This window comes from Myiozetetes cayanensis, unplaced genomic scaffold (genome assembly GCF_022539395.1).
Source record: "Myiozetetes cayanensis isolate MyiCay16 unplaced genomic scaffold, myiCay2020 scf10, whole genome shotgun sequence".
Taxonomy (NCBI): domain Eukaryota; kingdom Metazoa; phylum Chordata; class Aves; order Passeriformes; family Tyrannidae; genus Myiozetetes; species Myiozetetes cayanensis.
Window position 1 is genome coordinate 34,452,297 of NW_026086605.1, and position 23,509 is coordinate 34,475,805.

A 23,509-nucleotide genomic window follows, 5' to 3' on the forward strand; every position below is an offset into this window, starting at 1 on the left:
TCATTTCCCAGGCAAAGCGAGTGACTTGTTGTATAACACGACCTGTTCTAGATAAGACTTTTCATTTAGGGGAACTCTCCGGGCTAACGGAGATTGATTTTCCCGGTGGAAGCCGGAGGGCCCCGGTGCTCTCGGCAGGATCAGCCCTGCAGTCGGCACTGTGTTTTCACGTTTGCTACCGCTGCACATCGCCTGGGGCACGGGGAATCCTCTGGCTCTCCAAGGGAAGGGTTTTTATTGGGAGTTAAACAGCAATTTAATTAATAGGCAGGAGGAGGCTCTGGCCCGCGAGCTCTTATTAGGAAAATGTATTGTCTCACACGTAGCTCGCTCGTGGTAAACTTTGGGCTTTGCTGATTTCCAGGATAGCCAGGAGACTCCTGGCATGAGGATGTGAAGGTGACCTGTGCTGCTTGTGCGGGCACTGAGGGGTTAACCCAGGGGAAAGGGTCTCGAATGTCAGTCTCTGCCTGCCTGACACATTTCAGGTGTGGTGATGGATGGGCAACGGGGGATTGCACAAGGGCAATCCATACGTCCTTCCTGGGGCTTGGAAAGTCCTTCAGGAGAGAGGGGAGCGAGCGTGAGGCTTTCGGTCAGTGAGCTGGTCCTCAGGGCTATCCACAGAGCTTTACAGTGGGGTTTATTTTCCCCTAAAGTGGATTGATTTAGGAGATTGATGCAGTTTCTGGCAAAGTGCTCCCTTCCTAAAGCTGGCGCATCCCAGTGGGAGGGTGAATTAAAAATCGTTATCTGCACAGTGCAATATAAGTGTGAGTTACAAAAGCGAGAGGGAAGCTGAAAAGAATTGTCATATGCCTTTCTTCTGTATTATCTGCTAAGGAGTAGAATGTCATATATATATATTAAATATATATATATGAATTATATAAATTTATATAAATAAAAATCACTGCAGTAGCTCTCAGAACATGTTTCCTGTGGTCTTAACAGATCCAGAGTGCCCTGCTTCCTTCCTTTGGAAAGTGCAGCACGAACCCTTGAGGCAAGGTTAAGGGGCCAAAGAAGTCTCTGAGCCCTCAGCTGCTGACAAGAAGACAGGGCAAAGCAAACCACTTCCCTGAGTCCCTTAAAGTGGACATCAGGGAGAATCCTTGGAAATGGGGCCTGCTCATGTTAATGTTCCCGTTGTCTGCATTGTGCCAGATTTTTCCCACATTCGACTCGCTCGGTGAACTGCCAGGGTGTTGAAGTCCTCATAAATTACACCTGTTGGGAGGGCCTTCCAGCATGATTTAAAGGCAGCCATCACAGCAGAACATTTCTGTAGGAGGACACGCTGATGGGTGGAAAAGTGCCTTGCGCCGAGTTATCCATCAAAAGCTGTTTTTCCCACCCTGCCAATGCAAGGGGATGAGACAGCGCAAAGCAGAGACGGTGGTGTGGTCACAGCCCTTCTTTTCCTGGCTCAGTTGCTCCCCATCTTCCTCCACGCTCCTAACGGTATTGTGTCGTCACTTTGGCATCTGGCTTTGGCTCCCTGGCAACCCAGAAAGCACTGGAAGGAGATCTGATTGGGATAATGGTTGGCATGGCAGGTGGTCCCCCAGCAAATGGCCCTCGGTAATTAAAACTATACATTCATTCCCTTTTATGTGTAAATAGGAAACAAAAGCGTGTTTTCTGTTTAATTTCTGTGACTTCCTATATAACTTCTTGGGATTTAATGTGTATTCACAATTGAGCAGCCTGGGTTAGTGGAAGGTGTTCCTACCCACGGCAGGGAGGTTGGAATGAGCTGATCCCTAAAGTCCCTTCCAACCCAGGCCATTCCGGGATTGGCAGCCACTGGAGTAGGATGAACCTGCACTGTCTGTGTTCCTGTCAGTGCTAGAGAAAGCTGCTTCTGAGATGGCCTTTAGTGGAGGAGTTTTGAAAAGGTGTTGAGCCTGGAGATGTGAGGTTTATGTTAGGAAGCCCATTTTAGATGGTGTGGACCGGTGAGTGGTCCGAGAATGGTGGTTGTGGTCCAAGACTTTTGTGTGAAGAATCACACTGAGAACAGAAGCTCTGTGGGCTCTGTTCTCCTCTCTGGGACCCGGCCACAACTCCCAGGGAGTTTGGGAGTGGGATTGCACCTCAGGTTGTAATTGTCTGCTTTTATTTCCTTGGACTGTACATTCGGTTCTAAAAAAGGGAACTGTGTAAGCGTTTAATCTGAGCTGCTTTTGTGGCTCATCAAGATCAGAAGTTCTGCTGCTTCTGCTGGAACAGGCAATTAAATCTTTTGAGGAAGATACTAAAAACATGCAGAGGAGTGCCAGCACACAGCTTTGGGCCCGTATCCCTTGGCCCAGAGAGCTACATCTTCTGAGCAGAACAGCAAGCCAAAGTCCCGAGCAGGAGAAACGGGCACTGTTTCACTGTTTTATAGAGCATTTTGATTTCATGCTCAGGCTGTAATAACCCCTTCTCCTTAGGAAATAACTTGTTGCCTTTGAATTTAAGCCCAGGGCAAGGTACCTGCCCTGGCTCCCCTGCGTACAGCCCGGGGGCAGACACTCAAGGTGAAGAGCAGCGAGTTGGTCACAGCAGCTGATGGACTATTTGTACGATAATAACTGTGTCTGTTGCTGACTCTGTGAACCACATCCAACAGCATCTATTTCAGTGCTGAGGAGCCCTGATGGAGCACATTTTGATTAATAAATTATCCAGCACAAGGTGTGTGATGGGTTCCCCTTTCACATCTCATGAAAGTCATCCGCTCCAAGTTCAGTGGCTCAGCAAGCCCCGAGCCTTTCCAGGGTTCAGCTTCCTGATATGAACAGCCCTTTGTGTAGAGGGGGGGCAGGAAAATCCTCCTGCATGGGGTTTTTCTGCACGGTACCTCTTCACTAGAGCTGGGCAGCAGCTGCATCTCTCCCTCGTAAGGATTTGAACAATGCTCAAAGGGCAAAGGGGTAGGGAGGAAGGAGGAGACTTTTTTTTTTGCCCTTTTTTTTTCCCCCTTTTGGGTTTGAGCCAGTACTTTTAATGGCCTTTTTAGACTGTGAGAGCTTGGCTGAGGGCAATTAAACATTATGGCCCTCATCTATAAAACCCCTCATTATAGCAGTGTTTCTCCAAAGTGATGCGTATGCCACCATCCGTTCCTCAATGAGCCTGGAAAAACACTGTGAATGGGCTACTGCGATCCATTCCATTGCTCCCAACCCAGCATCCCATCAGTCCCTGCCTTCCCAGTCCCCAGTGTGGCTGTGGATTGTATGCAGGAGCTGCTGCTGTTCTTGTATCTGCACGTGGGGAGACGGAGGGGAAAGTTTTCCTTCTACTTTTACCCATAACAAGAGACTGGGCTTGTATGTTGTGAGCAAGCCTGTTCCTTGCCAGGTGGGAGCAACAAGTCTGCCAGAAATGGATTCATATTGCTGCCCCAAAGGTCATCCTTATTTTCTTGTCATTGTTCACACCTTTCCTCCGTGTTTTTGATTATTTTAAACGTTGTCTGCCTTGTTTTCCTTCTCTCTGTGCTTCCTTTTGCTGCTCGGCCTTTTCTTTCCCATCCTTTAATTTCTGCCCCACCTCTGGGTGTCTCTCTGGTCACTCCTGCTGTCTCCTACCTTGTGCAGTGTCCAGCTCCCTAGTTTGCAGTGGTAGCAGAGAGGTAGCAGTGGAGCCTGCCTTCCCATGAGGTGTCCCTCTCCATGGATGCTGCCTCCAAGGCAGCCTTGCATTTATTTTCTGCTACCTGCCATGCTCTCCTTAAGGGCATCCTTGCTGTCCCAGCACTCAAAAGCAGAGCTCCTCCTTTGCTGATGAAGGACCTGTTTATTCCTCATCCTTGCTTGCTCTGTGCAATTGAGCTGGATCACCAGGTTCTCTGTGAATGTGCCACATCCTTGTCTGGATGGGGAAGGAGGTGGAAAACGTGTAAGCCTCTGTTTCACAGAAACCAGAGAAGAGTCTTGGGCCCCTTTCTCAAACCAGAGGCATAGAAATGAAGTCCTTGGTCTCCTCAGAATCCTAGAACAGTTTGGGTTGGCAGGGACCTTAAAGGTCAACTAGTTCCTGGAGAGGGAATGGGAGAGCCAGGATGGAGGAGAACTAAAATAGGGGTGGGCAGAATGAGAGACTGGGGGGAGGAAAGGCAAAATTGGCTAATCTTCTGCCACCTTGGTTTTTTTCCTCTTGCTCTGAGGAAAGTGAGGGCATGTGAAGATGATTAGAGAGATTTTTGCGAGGAAAATACCTTGGGAGAATGTGCATTGTTTGGCAGTGTGAGTGCTTCATCAGGGACCACTAGTCAGAGGGGTAACAAAGCAGTGGTTGGAGAGGTATTGTGGAGGAAATTAGGAAAGACCTCTGAGGGATGAGTTTGGAGACACCACTTTCCCTTCAGAGAAAAATTTGGAAAGCCAGGAATTCTCTACCAGCTGAAATGTCACCTCAGTGGGCATCAGCTGCTGACATCACCCTTTGTAACTGGACCTGACTTTATAAGATGCATGGCTGATAGTGTTGGGGAGGCAGAGCTAGAGAAAAGCCTCTGATGTGCAGGCTGGGGGGGGGGCCTTTGGGTCTAGAGTTTAGTTGTCCATCCTTGAAAAAATGACTGTGTTCGGATGTGAAATTCATAACCCTCTTTAGGGCACAGAACTCAGTGCTGTGTTTAGTCAAATTCCTGTCCTATTGACCTAATTCCACTAAATTCCTCCACATTTTATTACACTTTGTGTTAGGGGGGAGATGGCCTCGATGCAGAAACATTGGCAGCCTGGCTTCCTGGAGCATTTAAATGCCTCACAGCACAGTACAATCCATCTCGTGGAGTGTCCTTCAAAGCTGATATTGGAGGAAGCTTCCTAAAGACTCAGCCATAAATTACACAGCAAAGGTGGGAAGTCAGGGTGGAAAGAGGGGAATTGTCCAAGGGAGAAGATTAGACATCTTCATGTACAGGAGGAAAAGATTAAAAAAAAAAAAAGCAAGGCTGCTGCTAATATTTTAAGTAGCCGTGTGCCAGTTCATTAAGCTGGGGAGTGGTCAATGGGGCATTTCAGATGGAGAGAAGAGAGGACCAAGGACAGAAACGGGAGGAATCCAGCCCGGGAGGAAGCTGTAACAGCTTGATAATGGGGGAGAAAGGTGTTTGTTATGGCACTTGGGGCTCTGGGAGAGGGAGGAGAGGCCAAAGTGGCTCCCGGAGCAGGAGGGAGAGGATGGACAGACCTGGAGGCTTTTGCCGTCCCGAGAAAGGTGCAGCTGTGCTCAAACAGGGATCAGGAGGGAGCGAGGCGGATGCTGAGTGATGGGAAACAACTTTCTGTGGCAGCAGATCTGTCTTGCAGCTCCCTTCCAGGGAAATGACAAATGCTGTGTGTGTTTCCTTCGCGCTGAGATGTATCGAGAAGACAGGATTTATTTTTTTGGTTATTTTTGACTGGGATGACTGGAGCGTACCTGCGGGGTTTCCTTGCTCCCATTTGGGGCTGGGTCAGGGCTATTTTGGATGCCGTGAGGTGATGGGGGGAGCGGTGTGGGTGGCCATATATATGCCTGTATATAACCTCCTCCTTGGTCATCACTAATTCAGCAGCCTCCTCTGGTTTTGTTGTGTCAGGCCGGTGTCAGGTATTCCAAGGCTCCACATACCAACTGCTTGCTTTTGTCTGGCTGACAGAGGGAGCACCTGGAGTTGCCACAGAGTCATTCCCACAGCAGGACATTAGTCCCTTTAGCATCTGCTGGCTGTGAGACTCGAGTGTTCCTTAATCATCTCTGGGTGTCTAATTCCAGAGGAGGAGTCAAGCTGGGGTGGTCCGTGGAGGCAGCCCAGCCCTCCATGGCACCCTGTCTGGTTGCTTGCATGTAAGGACAGGCAGAGGGGTCAAATTTGGCTCCAGCAAAGGGCCATGGGGTCAACAAATCTGGCAGGAGCATAAAAGCAGGGCAGGTGCCTATAGTACTTTGCTAATACTCTCCCTGGCTCCAAATAATCCAGCTAAGAAAATTCCTGAGCTGTGCGTGGCTTCTCCGTTACTTCATAGAATTTTTTTTCTTTCTTTAACCTCTGCAGCCTCTCCTTGAAATCAGATGGACTTGTATCACCCTCAGCATCCTCTGGCAAGAGGCTCCACAGTTAAACCACTGCTTGTTATGTGGAGAATTACCTGTGAGCTTATTCTGCCTGCACCTTCCTCTGACTTACCTGGACTGATGTCCCTGAACTCTTGTATTTTAGGAGAGAGGCTGTGCCAGGGTCGTGGTACCCTGCAAATGCAGGTGCTTGTTCACAGGGGAGCACCTGGATTTGGCTCTGCTTTCAGCTTTGCTGCTGCATATTTTAATAACTAAAGCCCTTTGAAATTCTTCAGCTGCCTCCAGCATTTGCAACTTTCGGCTGATGGAAGGGGACCCCCATTTTGAGCCCTGAGTTCTGGGGCAGGTGAGAGGAGGAGAGGACTGTTACAGCCATGACACTTTAAAGCACATTGGGATGATGTGCCAGGTTTGCAGAGCCCACTGCATCCCGTGCCCAGCTTGGAGCTCGTGTCCTCCTCCTTCCCTCCTTGCATTACCCCCAGCACCTTTTGGGATCGGCTGTGCTTGTGCTCACACTGCCTGTTATTTTTCCTCAGGTAACACCAACAGCATCTTTGCGCTGGACTACATCAGCGGGGCCTTAACCCTGAACGGGCCCCTGGACCGGGAGAACCCCTTGTACAGCTCTGGATTCATCCTCACAGTGAAGGTGAGAGCTCCTTCAGCAGGGAGGCACACCAGAGGAGCAGGATGGGGAGGGCATCCTGCCTAGGGGACGCTCCTTTGAGGTGGAGGAGCAAACCTGGGGCACGTTGCTGTCAGTGGGCATACAGATGTGCTGGTGAAGCCAAGTGAGATGTTAAACACAGCCCCCTTGTCTGGTGGCCCAAAACATGATGGAGTGACTCTGTGTGGGTGTATAAGGGTGTTTTTGGTGTCCTGCCTGCTCTCCAGGCTGTTGTTGTGTCTGCTGACAGCGTGCAGATACCCGGGACTGCAAATAGCACCAGAGGCATCCAGGCACTTGAATTGTGCCTATTTTTTTCCTGTTTCTCACCTTTCCCCCAGCAAAGCCCTGGATAAACATGACATTTTGTCATGTCAGCAGGCATCCTGTGTGCCTGCCCAGCACAGGGAGGGAGCAATGCTGGAAGTTGCCTCGTCAAGGAGAGGCACTGGAGCATGGTTTTCCAGCCCCACCTGAGAGCGGCTCCCTGGCTCTGCTCGCAGCCCTGTAATTAAAATCAATACCAAGCTGGGCAGCTGGTTGGAAACACATTTAGAAGTATGGATTCTGCTGGGCCAGGGTGGGGGAAAATCAGCAGCAGCATAGGAAGGGTCACTGATTGGGAGGGAGGGAGGCAGCCAGCACAGCGCCTTCTCTTTTTGGCAAGTGTGATGCTTTGTTGGAGCTGGGGCGAAGGGACAAGAAATTACCCCTCCTGGTCCCGGGCACAGCTCATATGTTGGGGCTTTGTGGATGGGGAGGAGATCTCCATCCATCCCTGGTATCTCTTCCTTTGGGCTTTTATAGTTTCAAAAATGGAGAGAGGGAGGATTTTCTGATTTTAATAGGCACAAAAATATCTGTTTAATCTTGGAAAGGTTTGTGAACCTGAAAACTTGCCCATTTTCCTCCCTGCATGACAATGGAGTTCCAGCTATATTCTGTTGATCCGATAGATTTCTGTTTCCTCTCCCCACAAACTTACGCATCCTCCCGCAAATGCCAACTCTCTGTGTCCCACATCCCCAGGACCCAAAATGTTCTCTGCTGTTCTTGTCCTGGAGCACGCAGTGAAAATACAGCTGGATTGCTCCTCGCTGGGATCAGCCTGTTCTGCTGTTGTGTGCAGAAGCGGTGAATAGCAATGAGCCGTGTGGGTCGTGTTAGCGTTGCTTTTCCATGCCCACAGCAAAGCAAGATTATCCAAAGGACAAGAGGAGGGACTCGGCTTGAAAAGGCTGTTTCACGAGCCTTGCTTCTCTGGCAATAAAATCTGCACTCTTTCCTTTTGGGAAGGCAAAATTAAAGTCCTTCTTGAGACAGAGGTGTGATGCGGAGTCGTGACTCAGCTCTGTATTTAGACACGTGTTGCCAAACCTATTTTAAGGTCTAAATCTTCTTTTCCTCTGTGCCCTAGTTTTCTGTCCCTACTGTGGTGGCTGGCTGCCTGCTCCTGGTCCCACCTCAGGGGATGGCAGAGGGGAGAACAGGAGTGCCCTTTGCTCCATCGTGCCTTTCCTTGTTTTGCAGACTGGCCCCTTCATCTCACAAGGGATTTTTTTTTGGTTGATTGGTTGGTTGGTTTTTTGTTTGGTTGGTTTTGGTTTTTGTGTGGTTGGGTTGTTTTTTTTTGGGGGGGGTGGGGAGGGGAGTTGATTTGTTTCCTTGGTTTTTTGTTTGTTTGTTTGGGGTTTTGGTGGGTTTTTTTAGTGTGGGGTTTTTTTGTTTTGTTTTGTTTTGGGGGGGTGTTTTTTTTTTGTTTATTTAAATGCTTGTGGCAGGAAAATCTACTTGTCCTTTAGTGTTACTCCAGATGATATTGTCCACAGCCATCCCAAGGGAAATGTTAAGTGAGCCTGGCACAAGGACAGTAGGAGAGCTGGGCCAATGTGTGTTAATGGGTCAGTGGTGTCAGAGCCAACTGAGCATCCTTCCATGGCAAAGTGGAGGAAGAAGAAGCTGCAAGAGTGTCTCATCACGACATGCCCCACGCACACCTTCTTTTATGTTTATTCTTTTGGAAAAATAAAGGCTCCCCTGCTTTCTCTCCTGGCAGGGGACAGAGCTGAACGATGACCGTACGCCCTCCAACGCCACCGTCACCACCACCTTCAACATCCTGGTCATTGACCTCAACGACAACGCCCCCGAGTTCAACAGCTCCGAGTACAGCGTGGCCATCCCAGAGCTGGCCCAGGTGGGCTTTGCCCTTCCCCTCTTCATCCAGGTGCAGGACAAGGATGAGGTGAGCTTTTGTCCCTCCTTTGCAGGGTAGCACTGGTGTGGTTTTGGGGGGTGCAGGGAGGGGGAGTCAGTGTTGAGCCTGCGACGAGGTTCAAGGTTACATCCTGACACCTGCTTTTTCAGCTCTCACTGCTGGTGTTGCTCTGCTTGCTGGGTGCCCCGAGTGCAGATTCCTTCCCCAGGGCCCAGGCACGGCATGAGCTTTAATGCAGTCAGGATTGTACGGCCCCTGAAAGCCGGAAAATAGGATTTTGTGGGATGCTGATTCCCGCCTGCTTCCGAGGGCTCTTGTCGGGCAGTGCTTTGCCAGTCTGGTTCAGAAAAGGAGGAGGTTTCTCTGCTGGGCTCACAGGGCACTTACCAGGGAAGGGAGGGACAGGAGCTCCGGGCTCTCTGCCCCGGGAGGGACGGGTGCTGCCGCTGTCAGGGAGGGGGCAGGAGATGCCCACTAGCATGGGGAGGACTGGGATACCAGTTCATCACTGCAAACAAGCCAGGAGCGTTGGAGGCTTGTTCCTCCCTCGTGCTAATGGAGCTCCCATTTGTCACGCGCCGATCCGTGCCGCGTTCAGGACTGTTTTCCAGCGTGTTTTCCAGCCCTGGGCTCGCAGCCTTCAATTACTCTGATTATTTGACTTGTGCAGTTCACGTCTGGCTGCCTCTGTGTGCCGGTCCCCTCCAACCCCGCCACGCTGCCTGGTGTCTGCTTCAAACAAGTGCTGACACCTCATGGTGAGCTTTCCAAAATCCCTCGGAAAGGCTCTGGCTGCAGGCTCCTTGCAGCCCCTGTTGTTCCTCTTCGGGCTGAGCGGGAGATGAGGGGAAGGGGTTTGTCGGAATAAATGGCACCATAAAATGGTTTGCATTGGAAGGGACCTGAAAGCTCATCTCATTCCAGCCCCCTGCCATGGGCAGGGACACCTTCCACTAGACCACAGGTTGCTACAAGCCCTGTCTAGGATCATGGCAAAGCGTCATCAGGATGTTTTCCTGGTGCCTCAGGTAAATGATGCGATAGCACCAAGGAGCGGGAAACGGAACATCTCCCCCTGACCACCAAAATCACGGTGGGTCAATTAAAATGTGCATCTTTTAAGACGCCTCTGGTGGCAGAGATGATGGATTTGCTATTCCCCAGCCCTGGGTGGAGTTCACCCCGTCTTGTCAAACCACCCAGAAATCCCATTTTTTTTCACCTGCAGTGAATATGACACAGAACTAATAATCTGCTTGTGACATGATGTCACCGTCCAGGAGTTATGTGTGCAGCCTGAAGAGGTGCAGATGAGCTATTAAGCAGATAAAGAGACTGTTTTTTCTTGAAAATGTCAATTGCTAATAAAGAAGATATGGATATGACAGATGCTTAGGATAGTTTCTGAATAGAGCCGCTGTCGTGCTTTCTGAGAGATGTCAGCAGATCCATTCTTGAAGGGCATTGTAACACTTCTGTTTGTGCCAGAAGGATGAAGTATCTGTCATTATTTCTGGTTAAAAGCTCATTTTACTGGAGTGACTCCCATTCAAGAATTCACTTTTCAGCCTTGCTAATTTTAAAATGGGAGAATAAAAAATAGCCTTGCCTTCCCCATCGCACCGGCAAAAAATAGACACCATTCTTTTGATGTATTTCTTGAACTTCCTGAGATTTCCCCAAAAGAATTGGCTGAGATTTTTAAAACTGCTGAGAGAGGACCTCTTACACTAAGGGAGTCTGAAGGAGTTTTACTGTACACGTCTTCAGAGACCACCACAATAGCACGGATTGCTTTGACCATGGCATTATTTTCACTGACAAGAGGCAGAGGAGAGCTGATTTTTGGAATATCTGGAGGGTAGAAAGTTATAAACTATTGGGTTTTTCTTTTCTGCGTTATCCTGCGGTGGATCCTTGTTATGTGTTTGCAACTGGGTTAACCGTCCAGGTAGCACTTGGGGCAGGGGAAAAACAGGGGAGAAGATACCCAGGTTGTTACACGTATGCATGTGAAATAGAAGTGGGGCTGTGCCTGCAGCCAGGCTTGTTCTAAGCACTGCTTCCCAGACAGTGAATTTCCAGAGGTCTCAAGACCCCCAGACTTCCAGTAAAAAAGCTGCAGGAAGGGAAGGTGTTTGCCTGACGGTGATGGTTTGGATGCTCAAGTAGCTCGTGAGAGTTGTGAGGTTTTTATAAACCATCTGGATTTGAGGTAGCTGAGATGACACGGGGCTCTCTCGTGCCTCTGTGAGTGCAGGGGTGGAGGGATGTGCTGGCAAGGACCGAAGGTCTTCAGGCGGGGATGTGACTGAGGACATGGCTGACAGAAGCTATTTCGGCAGCACGGCCTTCATGCTGGAGATGACACAACTCATTTGTGTAAGGGGCAAGGGAAAACAAGAAGAGAAGTATACACATCTCCAGGGAAAGCAGATAGATAAATAAATGAGAGCAGATGGGTTGAGACACAGGAAATCAAAGCTAGAGTCTTTGGGAAGATCACTTTGCATGAGTTTTGTCTCCTGCCTCCCAACTTATGTCATGAAATCCTGGGAGAATCCGTTGGCAGATTGGTTTCTTTCTGGAGCCAAGCCACCCAGCCTTGTTCTGGCCCCTCCAGAAAATTCAACACTATTCCTTCAGCCCATGCCTGGACCTTGTCCTGGGCAGGGGTGTCCTGTAGAGTTGGGTGGTTTTGGGGAGCCTGCCTGTCATTGCACCCCAGTTATGCCTGTGTAGAGCTGGGGAAAGGGGTGTCACTTGGCTCTGGCCCTTAAAACACACTGCGTGGGCTGCCAAGGCTGTTAAACAAGGTTTTTCATTACCAGGCCCACACAGCCCTTTTTAATGGTGGGGTTTTTGATCCTTCTTTCTTCTGGCGTGTTTTGCACAAAGTCAAATGATGGCTTTTTGAAGGGGCTAGATTAAACAATTCAGCAGAGCACTTGAAAATGTATTTACGTGGCACACAGGACCACGCTTGAAAGCCTGTGCTTGGATTTACCTCTGTGTTTAAGTGCCTTTCTGCAGCCTGGCTGGCATTAACCTCTCAGACAAGGTGCCAAGGAGAAGCCCCTTCCTCTGAGTCTGGCCCTTGCAAACTCCCAGTTGCTGAGCCCACCAAATGTGGTCATGGTCCTGCCCCAAGAGGAGCTGGCTGGGGGCGCGAGGTGGGATGGGGAGCATCTCAAGAGGATGCATTTGGGTTGAGCTGAGATGACCCCGGGGGTAGATCTGGGGTGCAGATGCTCAACCAGGAGTGCTGGTTTTACCTTTTGCATTCTCTGTGACTTCTTGAAAACACCTGAACGCAGGAGAAATCAGCACACAGGGTTTGCACTGAATTTTGGATCTGACCTTTTTGAGCAGCCTGGTCTGAGTGGAAGGTGTCCCTGCCCGTGGCAGGGGGGTTGGATTAGATGAGCTTTCAGGTCCCTTCCAACCCAAACCATTCTGGGGTTCTGTGAACCAGGAAAAAAGCATTATCCACTGCACAGCTGAGTTTCTCTCCCTGCCAGATAGAGAGCAGACCCTTGAAAACCTTTCCAAAGCCATTTGAGAGCTGTTCGTGAAAATCAATGGAAGTTTCCCAGTATTTAGACTGAGCCTTTACTCAGCTGGACACCTCAAAAGACCAGTGTGTATAGACACTCCCAGGCTGGGGCTGGGCTCTCCTCTCATTCACAACATGGTCGATCAGCAGGGACAAATAAATCCTGTGTATGAGACGCAAGATTAAAGCCTTGACTTATCTGCTTTTGCAGCAAGGTTTGTTTTCAGATTGAGAACACGAGTCCCAAGCTGTGGAATAGTTTGATGTTCATTCAGAGGGCTCACCTGCTCCTGGGCTGGCTGAGGTGGGGGACATGGATATCCTTTCTGGATGTGCCAGATTTGTATACCTGGTGGCTTGATGCAGCATCTTAGGGTGAAGGCACGGGTTTGGCCGTGCAGGAAAAGGATCAGGGCATCCTTCAGGGAATCCCCATTTCTCATGGCTGCGAGATCCACAGAGATATGCAAAGGGAAGTGGCAGTCTGCTTTCCCAGGGCTTAGCAGGGAAACCAGCTCTTCCACCGGCGCTTCCACTTGATTTTCCTCGGCGCGGTTGAGCGAAGAGGAAGAAAAGGGCAGAGGCTGTCTGAAGCACCAGCATGATGGCCTGACATTTTAAAATCATTTCAGAGCAATCCTCTAAAATAAGCATATTGAGGAAGACAAATGGGGGAGTTTAAAACAAAGCAAAGCCAGGCCACGGGCTCCGCTGGAGATTCATGCAGGGGCATCACATGTGCCCATGCGTGTGCAGGTGCAATGCATGAATCATCCAGAGCATGTATATGCATATGACAGGCACTAGCACTATAAATATGATCTACACAGCAAGGATCTGTAAAGGGGAATTGACGGCGCACGAGCATTCTCTCCCAAAAGTGCCAGCTGCCAGTCGGGCTGAATTAGATTTCACAGGGGTTTTTGCAATACATGGAATTCACCAGCAAATTACCCTTAAAGAGGGAAAATCAATCATTTGGAGCAGAGATAAGCTGAAGGCGAGGCAGCCTCGGATTGATCCCGTCTGGGCAGGCGTGTGTGGAATTCAGCAGATAACCTGGGGAGAGCAGGGAAGGAGAAAACTCCTCTGGGAAGGAGGGAGAGGGCAAGAACTGAAGCTCAGGATGGACAGAAGGATGGGAGAGAAGGGCTGCTGGAGTAGAGAGGAGGATCAGAAAGGTAGAGGAGCATTTTGCTCTGGGCATCCTGCATTTCCCACCACCCCAGTGAGTTCCTCATGGATGCAGGGGACGAGCACCCGTGCCCAGTGAGCCCTCAAAAGGGTTATTGGTGCTGGGTGGGCGATGGGTGCTGGAAGCCCAAGTTGGCTGGCAGGGCAGTGGGACAGAGACAGGCAATGCCAGAGAGGATGTTTAGAGCACTTGAGTTAAATACTTTGAAGTAGGTGGAGAGAATAACCCCCTTTATACCTTCTGTTTTCAAAGGAAGGATTTAAGAGCTATTTGTCTCGACTCACTAGAACCAGGCATAAGGTATCCAAGCCCTACAAAAAGATACTAATTGCTATCAACAAAAAACGAGTCTTTTTTCCCCTCCCCTTCCTTCTCCCCCACTCCCAAACTCTCAGCTCTTTCCTTGCTTTGTGGACTTCCCAGAGTGAGGGATATTAAACTGTAGGTAATAGCCCGTGCCTAGAAAGTGGCTGGGAGGAAAGCTGGAGTTGCACTGGATTTTGTGCTTCTGGAGGGCAGGGAAAAGCAAAGTGCACTGAGCTAGGGTGGAGGGAAGCAAAGGCAGCCCTGTACTTGAGGGAGGGTGAAGAGGAGAAAACCGAGGATCCCAGGCGGCTCTTCCCCAATTTAACTGGCTTTGTGCTGAAAGTAATTGCAGGAAGTGAACCCACTGATGCACCTCAGTGATTCTGGGGGTTGGTTGTCTGCTTGTCTAGGGATTTGGGTTATTTTATTTTTTACTTTGTTTTCTTGTGCAGCCGTTGGTAAGTGATGCTGAATACTTGCTTTGACTGTGGAAGACTGAATAATTTCTGAAGCATTTGCAGGTGGGCTCCCATGAGGAAGGGGCTAGGTGGGAGCAGGAGTGATGAATGAAGCCAGTGGGTGGCACTGGGTAAAAAAGCAGGGATAAAAATTGTGATCCATCTAGTCCCAGCTGAAACAGCTGATGTGGCTGCCCCTGGGCTCCTGGTGGGAGAAGGGTTTTCCTGATCCATGGTGAACTGTGCCCATGTGAGCGTGGCTTGCAAGCTGGGAGAGCAGATTTTTGGCCATGATTCAGAGCAGGTGCATGAGCAGGTCCCTCGTGATGCTTCACACCTCTGGAGGGGCGCCCGTACCCACCTCCTGGCATCTCACAGCCTGCCAGTCCTACCTGTGCCAGCAGGGTCATTCCATCTGCTGCAGCCCCCTGGAATTTCAGGGGGATATTGGGCACGTGGGGCTGCCAGGTTGAAAAGGGTTCAAAAATGAAGCAGCTCAGTCAGCAGTGGCTTTTTTGGGAGCGGGGTATCGGCATGAGGTTGATGCTGTCACTGGCAGCGGGGCCGGGGCGCGGCTCCCATTACACGCTCCGAGGAATGCGCAGGCGAAGAACGGAGCCGTAATTATGCCCAACTGCAGCTACAATTGTCTTTTAGCTGAATTGACATGAAATTTCCATCGGTTGCAGCGCCAGCTACGGCTGGGAGGAGGTCTGATTGCTGGGAAGGAGGCAGCGGGCAGCAGCCTCGAGCCACGGCGAGGGCTGGCCCCGCTTGTTGGCGCGGGATGAGAGGAGCTGGAAAACGTACGGCTGCATCCCGGCTCTGGGCAACAGGAAACTTCCCTCCAAAACCCATTCCTTTATGGCTCCATTTGTTTTGGATAGAGACAGGTTTATTATTGTAGGGTTGCTAAGCTTTGGCAGGCGGATCCTTAATTTGTGGCTCCGAAAGAAGGCAAAGGATCTTGTTTTCAGTGATAGGGGAAAAACTGGAGCTCGTGCAGGAGCTTGTAGGTGAGGGCATGGAGGGGAGAAGGAGCAGTAAAGCAGGTCATGCACTGATAGCACCCTGTACATCCCACCCTCATCCTCAGCACTGCAGAGAGATGATGCTTGGCTGTGATCGCTGCCCACCAGGACCTTTGGGAGCCCGGGAATGCAGCGCTTGTTTTTCCTCTTCCCAACCACATTTCAGATCCATTGTTTGCTCTGGGTGGCAGGAGCAGGTAGGAAGGGGTGAGGAAAATGTAAGCAGCTCCCTGTGGCTTCCTCTGGAGTGGGGGGGTCCTTGCTGTGAGCCGGGCTTAGCCAGCCCCTTCTGCTGGGCAGCTGATAACAATTTGAATATTCAGATTTGCTTTCAGGCATCCGCAGGGGGCTCGCAGGCTCCGGGAACCGGGAGCAAGGAAAGCAGCATGGGGGCCAAAACAAAAAAATAAATAGCTGGAAAAATATATAAATGGCAACTCGCTGCAGCCCTCCCAAGAGGCAGCTGTATTCCCCTTCCCCAAACCTCACGTGGGGAGACTGAGGCACTGGAGGGGCTGCTAATTAGGGATGGTGGGTATCTGGAGGCTGATCTCCATCCCCAGCTGGAGGGGAATTAATCCACCCGGCTCTCTTCGTGCAAATACTTGGATTTCTTTTGATGTTTCAACTTTTATCTCATGCCTCCAACAAACTGGCTCTTCTCTAGCTTCCAAGAAAATCCCTTGCATCTCGCCGCCACAAAAGGTGCTTTCGTGTATTGCAGGGAGGGCACCAACTCCTGGGAGAGATGCCGAGGGCTCAGCAGCAGAGGCAGGCAGAAATTCCTCAGTAAAATGGCTTTTTGTCACTGGTTGAAAATGGTCATTTGTTGTAAATTGACATCCTAAGGATAGGGTGTGAAATAGCAGCTTGGAGAGTAATGCTTCCTTCTGCCCATCCTCTGCTCCCTCCCTCCCTCCCAGGTGTGTGTCCAGGATGTCAGGAGCGTCCCTCCCTTCCCAGTTTGGCAACAAAACAGCTCAGTGAAGGTGCCAGTCTACCCTGAGACGCTCCCACCATCCTCCATCAGAGCATTGCTGGACTCTGGGTGCCCTTGTGTGGCCCTGTGAGTGCCCTCAGGGACTGCCTCTGCTGTGGGGCTCTGCTGGAGGTGCTCAGTTTGCCCTCAGCTCCGTGGATTGCATGGAGGTGCGGGAAGAAGGGCAGGCCAGGGATTCTGCTCATGTCGCCAGCTCTCAGCGGTCACACTTAGGCAGCTTTTGCTATTAGTGCCCCTTCGTGCATTTAATTGGCCCCTTTTTCTGATAGGAGGGCGGTCACTCGGGGAAAATTGGAAATTCATCTCTGGCAGCTTTCTGAGCTTGCTTTTCACGTGCTCTGCTGGGCCGTGCTTTGGGAAGGGTGGTGTGCCCAGGGCAGGGCTCCTAAGGTGTCGGTGTGGTGGTGGTCCTGCTGCTTTGCTGGTCTTGGGAGAGGAGGAGTTCTACATGAGAGAGGCACCCACACTGTGCCCCCAGCCCAAATCAATGAAATCCCAGTGTATGATACCCTGTGTAGTGTGTGGACCTTCAAACATCAAAAGGGGCTTTCCTTTAGCTGTGTGTGGTGCTGGTTCATCCCAGGGGTGCTTTCCCGTTCCTTCCATGTCCACATGGATATTTTGTATGAAATGCCAACCCTCCCCTTTCCCTTTGCAGGGACCCAACAGCATTTTTGAGGTTTACTTGGTGGGCAACAACTCCAACCACTTCATCATCTCACCAACCTCCATCCAGGGGAAGGCAGACATCCGTGTCCGTGTGGCGGTGCCGCTGGACTTCGAGACCATTCCTCGCTATGAATTTTCGGTAAGGCTGCACCCCTGAGCTCTGTGGGGCATCCACAGTTTTCAGTTTGACCTAAGAGTGACCATTAACCACCTTCCTCTCTCTTGCAGTACTGGAAGGGGGTGTATAGGAAAAACGGGGATGAACTTTTTACCAGGGCCCATTGTGACAGGACAAGGGGTGATGGCTTTAAGCTAAAATAGGGTTGATTTAGGTTAGCTGTAAGGAAGAAGTTTTTTTCCATGAGGGTGGTGAAACACTGGAACAGGTTACCCAGAGAGGTGATGGATGTCCCATTGCTGGAAACATTCAGGGTCAGATTGGATGGGGCTCTGAGCAACCTGAACACATCCCTGCCCATGACAGGGGGATGCACTAAGTGGCCTGTAAAGGTCCCTCCCACCCCAAACCATTCTATGATAATCCACACTGTGAAATGTAGCACTGCAAAACAGCCAAAAAACTGGAAATTGCAGTAAAGCAAAGAAGGAGGTGGGGAAGAGATTTGCTCTGCACCTTCTCTTTCCAACATCCAAAGGCTCAGCTGCAAGAGCTTAAGCAGAGGGGGGCCATAAAAGCTTTATATAGAGCATAAAACTTTGTTTTAAGTGCACTTATCAGGTGCCAGAGCCCTCCCCATGCTCCTGCTCCAGCTTTGTTGGTGGGTTGCCCTGAGCTGGCTCATCTGGCGAGGGAGCTCAGGAGAGAGCATTGTTTTCTCCACTGAGGAAGGATGAGTAACTCTCCCAAGCCAGTGTCTCCATCCCTGCCCTTCGCTTCCCAGCTCTTTGCCAACGAGAGCGTCCCCGACCACGTCGGCTTCGCGCGCGTGAAGATCAGCCTGATCAACGAGAACGACAACCGCCCCATTTTCAGCAAGGCGCTGTACAACGTCAGCCTCCTGGAGAACACCACCGTGGGCACCACCGTCCTCCAGGTCCACGTGAGTAGGAGCGTCCTGGCTCTCTTTGACGGGTCCTTGGCGCGCGCACGCGTTCTCTCCACGGCGTCCCATCATCAGGGCAGCCTGGTAAGGGAGTGTTAGGAGATGCTGATGGTGGGGGTTTGGAGCAGATGTCTTGACTTTTCCTGTCCTCTGGAAGATGTGTATGTGGTTCCCGCCACACTAGGAATTGGAAGAGAGTCCTGCACTGCATCTCATGCGCAGAGACTGCTCCCAGTAGTCATGGTCGGGATCTTGGTGAGGGTTTTCTCACTGCCCTGTTTGGAAGCACCAAGTTCCTCAACCTGACTGAGGGCAAAGGATGGGAAAAGAGGGGAATGGCTGTATCTGGCAGAACACGTGGTATGGCATGGCTGGCAGCAGAAAGGTGGTGCAGAGGTGGAGGTGATAGCAGGGAGGCGTTTCCGTAGCGCTCATCCCTCCTGCGTGGGTTGGGTGGAAGCACCTGAAATCCTCACCAAGCAGACACATTTCCTGGTGCATGAGAGCAGTGTCAGTCAGTGTCAGTGCCAGTGTGGGGCACAGCAAGAACCGCAACAAAACCCTGTGCTGAGAAATAAGCGAAATAGGGGTCAAGGCTCCCCTGGGATAGGGAATATAACAGCAGAGAGCATCAGAAGCCCTGCTAGGCTTTGGGTGCAGGGTGTTAACAGTCTAGTTACTACCGCTGTCGTTAGTCATTGATGAGTTTGCTTGGCTCCCTCTCCAATGAATTTGCTCTGCCTGCCCTCCTGCCCCCCCTTTACTCCTGTGCTCTCCTGAGACACAGCCCCAGCTCTCCATCCGTGCAGGCACGATGATCCAGAGTATAAAGCCCTGACAAAAGAGTTGGGTGTGTGTGCCTGTGCATAAGTGTGTTTACTTTACAAACAGATGGTGTGAAACTGTATAGAGCCCCCGAGCTGTTCCCATCTGACAGTTATTAATATTTCAAGCAGATGTTTAGCTAGTCAGGCCGTCAGACACTAAACAATGAGATTGTTACTGCAGCTCCTCTTTCCCAACTTCCAGCTATGCCAGCATTTCAGAGTGAACACAAAATGCCAGGAGTTGAATCTTCTGTGATAAATCAGAATGGATGCAATTAGTGCTGAAATCCAAATTGCCCTCCCAGCTGATCCCAAACTTCCAACAACCCTCATAAAGTAGCAGCTCCTCCTGCTGTGGCCGCTTGCCTTTGAGCCACAGCCCTCTGCTCGCTTGCCACGGCACTGCCCGTCTGCGCCGCGTCTCTGCAACTGTCCCACGTGCCACAGACTAAAAGCCTGCTTTCCTTGCTAATGAATTCCTCCTTTTCTTTTTATCCTTCTTTTCTGCTTGCTTGAGAGCTCCTTCTGGATATTCCCCGACAGGGGTTAGGGATGGGTTTCTGGGGAAAGCCTGTCCAGCCACGCGGTGTGGGTGGACACTGATACGTGACGTCCTCACGAAAGGGGACTTCTGTTGGCTCCCCCTTTTTGTGCAGCAAAAATACTCCTTTGTGCAAATGAGTGCAGGTTTGGGAGGATGATGGGTTTCAGGGTGCTAAGGACTAATCAGATGTCTTCTGGGGTCAGGATGAGCAGGGGAGTGTGTGGGCTGAGCAGAGCTGGCTGGGCAGAACAGTGCCTGCAGCACCTTCCAGGCAGGGAGGCAAGCAGCTAAAACCATGGGAGCTGAGGCAATGGGAGATGGCTGGTCTTCTGCCCAGCCCAACATCCTGAGGAATGAGGAGAAGTTGCTCCCAGAGGCCCCTGGGATGTTTGTCCCTCCTCCTGTGAGTGCATCCCGACTAGTCCCCCTTGGCTGCACACGATGGGGTGTGTGTAGGCGAGGGGAGAGGCACTCAGCTTGGCCAGCCTGGAAGGGAAGGACAAAAAGAAAGAGCAAGCAGACTTCATTTGTGGTGACAAATGGCCGTTCGTTTCTACAGCATTTCAGCTCCTAATGGCAGTGACAGCAGAGAAACCTTGCCTGTTACACGTATAAATCAACTGTAAACCAACCCAAAGTGCAGGCAGCCAGCAGGGACCAGGGACTGCTGCTTGCTCTCCACTCCCTGCCTCTTTCTCTGTACCCAGAGATGTGTGAGCTTGGATCCGTGGCTTCCAGGGCAAACCTCTGTCACCTTCCTGGCACGGAGCAGCTTTGTTTGCCCTCTGAGATTTTGTTTGCTCTTTGTTTTGCATTCCCTCCATCTCCCCATCCATCCGTCTGTCTGTTTAATTCTGTCCCTGAAAGGTGTTTATCTTCTAGATGCAGGTAGTCATTTGCTTGTACGAGAACATCTGGAGTCCAGACTCCACAGAAGCAGCTCCTGCCCCGTGCAGGGAGCCCACAATGTGCCCAAAGGCACCCTTTGCCTCCTGCTTCCATGCTCTTGGAGCACAGGGCTTACGAGGGGTGGTTGAGGGAGCTGTGGGGGGCTCAGCCTGGAGAAAAGGCAGCTCAGGGGAGACCTTCTGGCTCTCTGCAACTCCCTGACAAGGAGGATGGAGCTGAGGTGGGGGTCAGGCTCTGCTCCCAGAAAACAAAGCAACAGGACAAGAGGAAATGGCCTCAGGTTGCACCAGGGGAGGATTAGATTGGATAATAGGAAAAATCTCTTCACTGAGAAGGGTGGTCAGGCATTGGCACAGGCTGCCCAGGGAAGTGTCTAGCAGAGCATAAAACACCCCTGGAAGTGTTCAAAAAACATGTAGATGTGGCACTCAGGGACACACTGTGCGTGGTGGGCTTGGCAGTGCTGGGCTAATGGTTGGATTTGACGATCTTAAAGGTCTCTTCCAACCTCAGTCATCCCATGATTCTTTAGCTGTGTGATAAGCCCCTTAGGCCAGAGGGGCCTAAGGGCCTTGTGTGTTTGCTTTTGCAGAGACCAGTGTGAAGGGCTCCTTACTCCAGCCTAAGCTTCCAGGTAACATAAATCATGGCAATTTGGAGTTACATGTCCATTGCAGCTGAGCGGAGGGGCAAGAAACCTGTCCAGGGCTCTGCACTTATGAGTGGTCTCTCTCCAGGCAAACTTCTCTTTTTCCCTGCCCCAGACCCTGCTGTGCCAGGGAAAACCAGGCTGGAGAGGCTTTGAGGTCCCACACAGCAGCAAACACCTTCTGTGAGGCTGGGGGTGAAGCAGGGAGGTGAGCAGAGCTCAGCCTGAAGATGTGGGCCAGTTCTGCCCCAGCTACCAACAGATATTGAAATACTATTTTTTTACTGAAACAACTGACCATGAAACCTTTTAATAATGTAACAGAAAAGGTCAGAGAAAGAATTTCACACTTCTTGAGCAAGCAGGCAGCTGGTATAACTTCATGCCTTCCAGGAACGAGGCAGCGAGAACATACACTGCACCCTGTGTATGTGCTGGGGCTCTGACACCCCCACCAGGTGCTGCCTGCCTGGGAGGCTGGTGGCTTCTGATAGGTGCTGGCTTTCCTAATAGCAGGAGCAGGCTGGAAAGACGGGCCCTGGAGAGGTGTGATGAGCAAAGGTGCCAGCTCTGGGCTTGGGGCAGAGGGCTCGGGCTCTATGTGATAGGAAGCCCTGGGGAAGGACCCTGCCTGGGGGGAATGAAGAGCCATGTTCAGCAATAGCCATGGAATGGTTTGTGTTGGCAGGGACCTTAAAGATCATCCAGTTCCAACTTCATTGCCATGGGCAGGGAGACCTTCTGGTAACCCTTTAGTCCTTGAGTCCAGAGGCAAGAGAAGCCCCCAAGTATTTGCAAGAAAGACAGACACCACCTTTTCCTCCTCTCCATCAAATAATCTGAGTTACTACTGTTACTCTCTGTCCTACTCCAAACTGCCTCATTGCTGGCAGCAGGGAGAGTAGTGTAAAAGTTTCACAACCCCCCCTGCAGCACATCAGCTGAGACAGGGGAAAGGGAAGCCTCAGGGCCCCATGCCCAATGGCTGTGCTGGGCAGTCATCAGACCGAGTTTCTCAGGTCTCTGCTCCTTCCTTTCCTGGGGCTGGAGGGTTTGGAAGCCCAGGGTCCCCTGGGCTCGCATCCTATGAGCTTTGGTGGGGCTCCCCTGAAGAGCTGTGGTAGCCTGGGCAGGGGGAGAGGCACTGGATGGAGTTTTCAGCCAGGGAGGTTTTTTTGGGTGGGAGAAGCTGTGTAAACGTGGCTTTGCTTTTGGGTTCACCAGTATCCAGCTCAGCTTCCAGGGAGCTCCCCCAGGAGGGAGAGGAGGAGGGGGGTCCAGCCCAGGATCCCCCCTGTCCTTTGGGTGCCACGCAGGGCTCTGGCATCAGCCGCGCCCCTCGCGTGCGGTGGAGGATGCTCGGCTGGGAAGTTCAGGGAAGGTGTGACTGTGTGTTCACACCTGCCACCCAGCCTGAGGCATCTCCAGGTCCTGCTGCACTGCAGGGCTGGGGGTGTGAGTGCCGTGACAGGGGAGCAGAGAGCACAGTGCCCCTCCAGACCTGCCTTGGGATACTGCTGCTTTGCCAGCACCTGCCACGGGCTTCCAAAAGCCAGGGACCTGCATGGGGGCGTAGGCACCTGCCTTGCTGCCCGTTGCTTGATGTATTTGTAGACCTGGAGGCAGGAATTAAGGGGCAGGAGGTCTCCTTAAGCTCCTCGTGCACTACAGAACCGCACAGCAAAGTCCTCCTGAAAAGCTCCGATAACCAAAATCATTAAAGCCCAAACAAACCAAGAGTAACTTGTTTTTGACACGACAATGCATTTGATTTGCCTTGAAGGGTCTGGAGAAAAATGGTTCTCCAGGGAAGTGTGGAAAGTAATCCTAGCTCCGTGATCCCTCCTGTCCGCTTTGTTTGCCCTGGTCTGGCTTGGCTGTGCAGGCTGGGATCGGTGGCTGTGGGATCCATCAACTGGCTGACAAGCAGCAGGGGGCTGGGGGGCTGCTGTGTGCCCCCTCCCTGCTCACCCTCCCTGGAAAAATGGCTAGGATAAAGATGGAGGCTTGCAGGGAATGAATTACTCACTGCCCACCTTCAACCCCCACCCCCACAAGGGGTTAATCTCCCAGCAGGCATTATTGCCTGCAGTTCCCAGTGCTCCCCAGCCAGCTTTTCCTTACTCTGGCCAGGTCAGGCATGGATCAGATGAGCCACTCTTTGAAAATCACATCAACACCTCCCTGGGATGGTTGTGTAGCTCTTTGTCCCAGACCCTTGCTGAGTTAGTGACCGCCTTCTCCCTGGAACCATCTCCTCACACATCCCTGGGAGGTTATGCTCTTTGCCTTGCCTTGGTCCTCCTTACCCTGGAGCAGCTCTGGTCCGGGATGGGGCTCATGACAACCA

At 51.3% G+C, this 23,509-nt stretch overlaps 1 protein-coding gene across 1 annotated transcript in view; it reads left to right on the plus strand.

Annotated features, from left to right (window-relative positions):
• Positions 1-23,509, plus strand: part of CDH23 (cadherin related 23) — a 180,299-nt gene that overhangs the window by 86,626 nt on the left and 70,164 nt on the right. The window contains exons 9-12 of the mRNA XM_050305693.1: positions 6,603-6,715; positions 8,790-8,978; positions 17,156-17,305; positions 18,069-18,227. Of these exons, the coding sequence (XP_050161650.1) occupies positions 6,603-6,715; positions 8,790-8,978; positions 17,156-17,305; positions 18,069-18,227 (611 nt within the window). The remainder of the gene's footprint in view (positions 1-6,602; positions 6,716-8,789; positions 8,979-17,155; positions 17,306-18,068; positions 18,228-23,509) is intronic.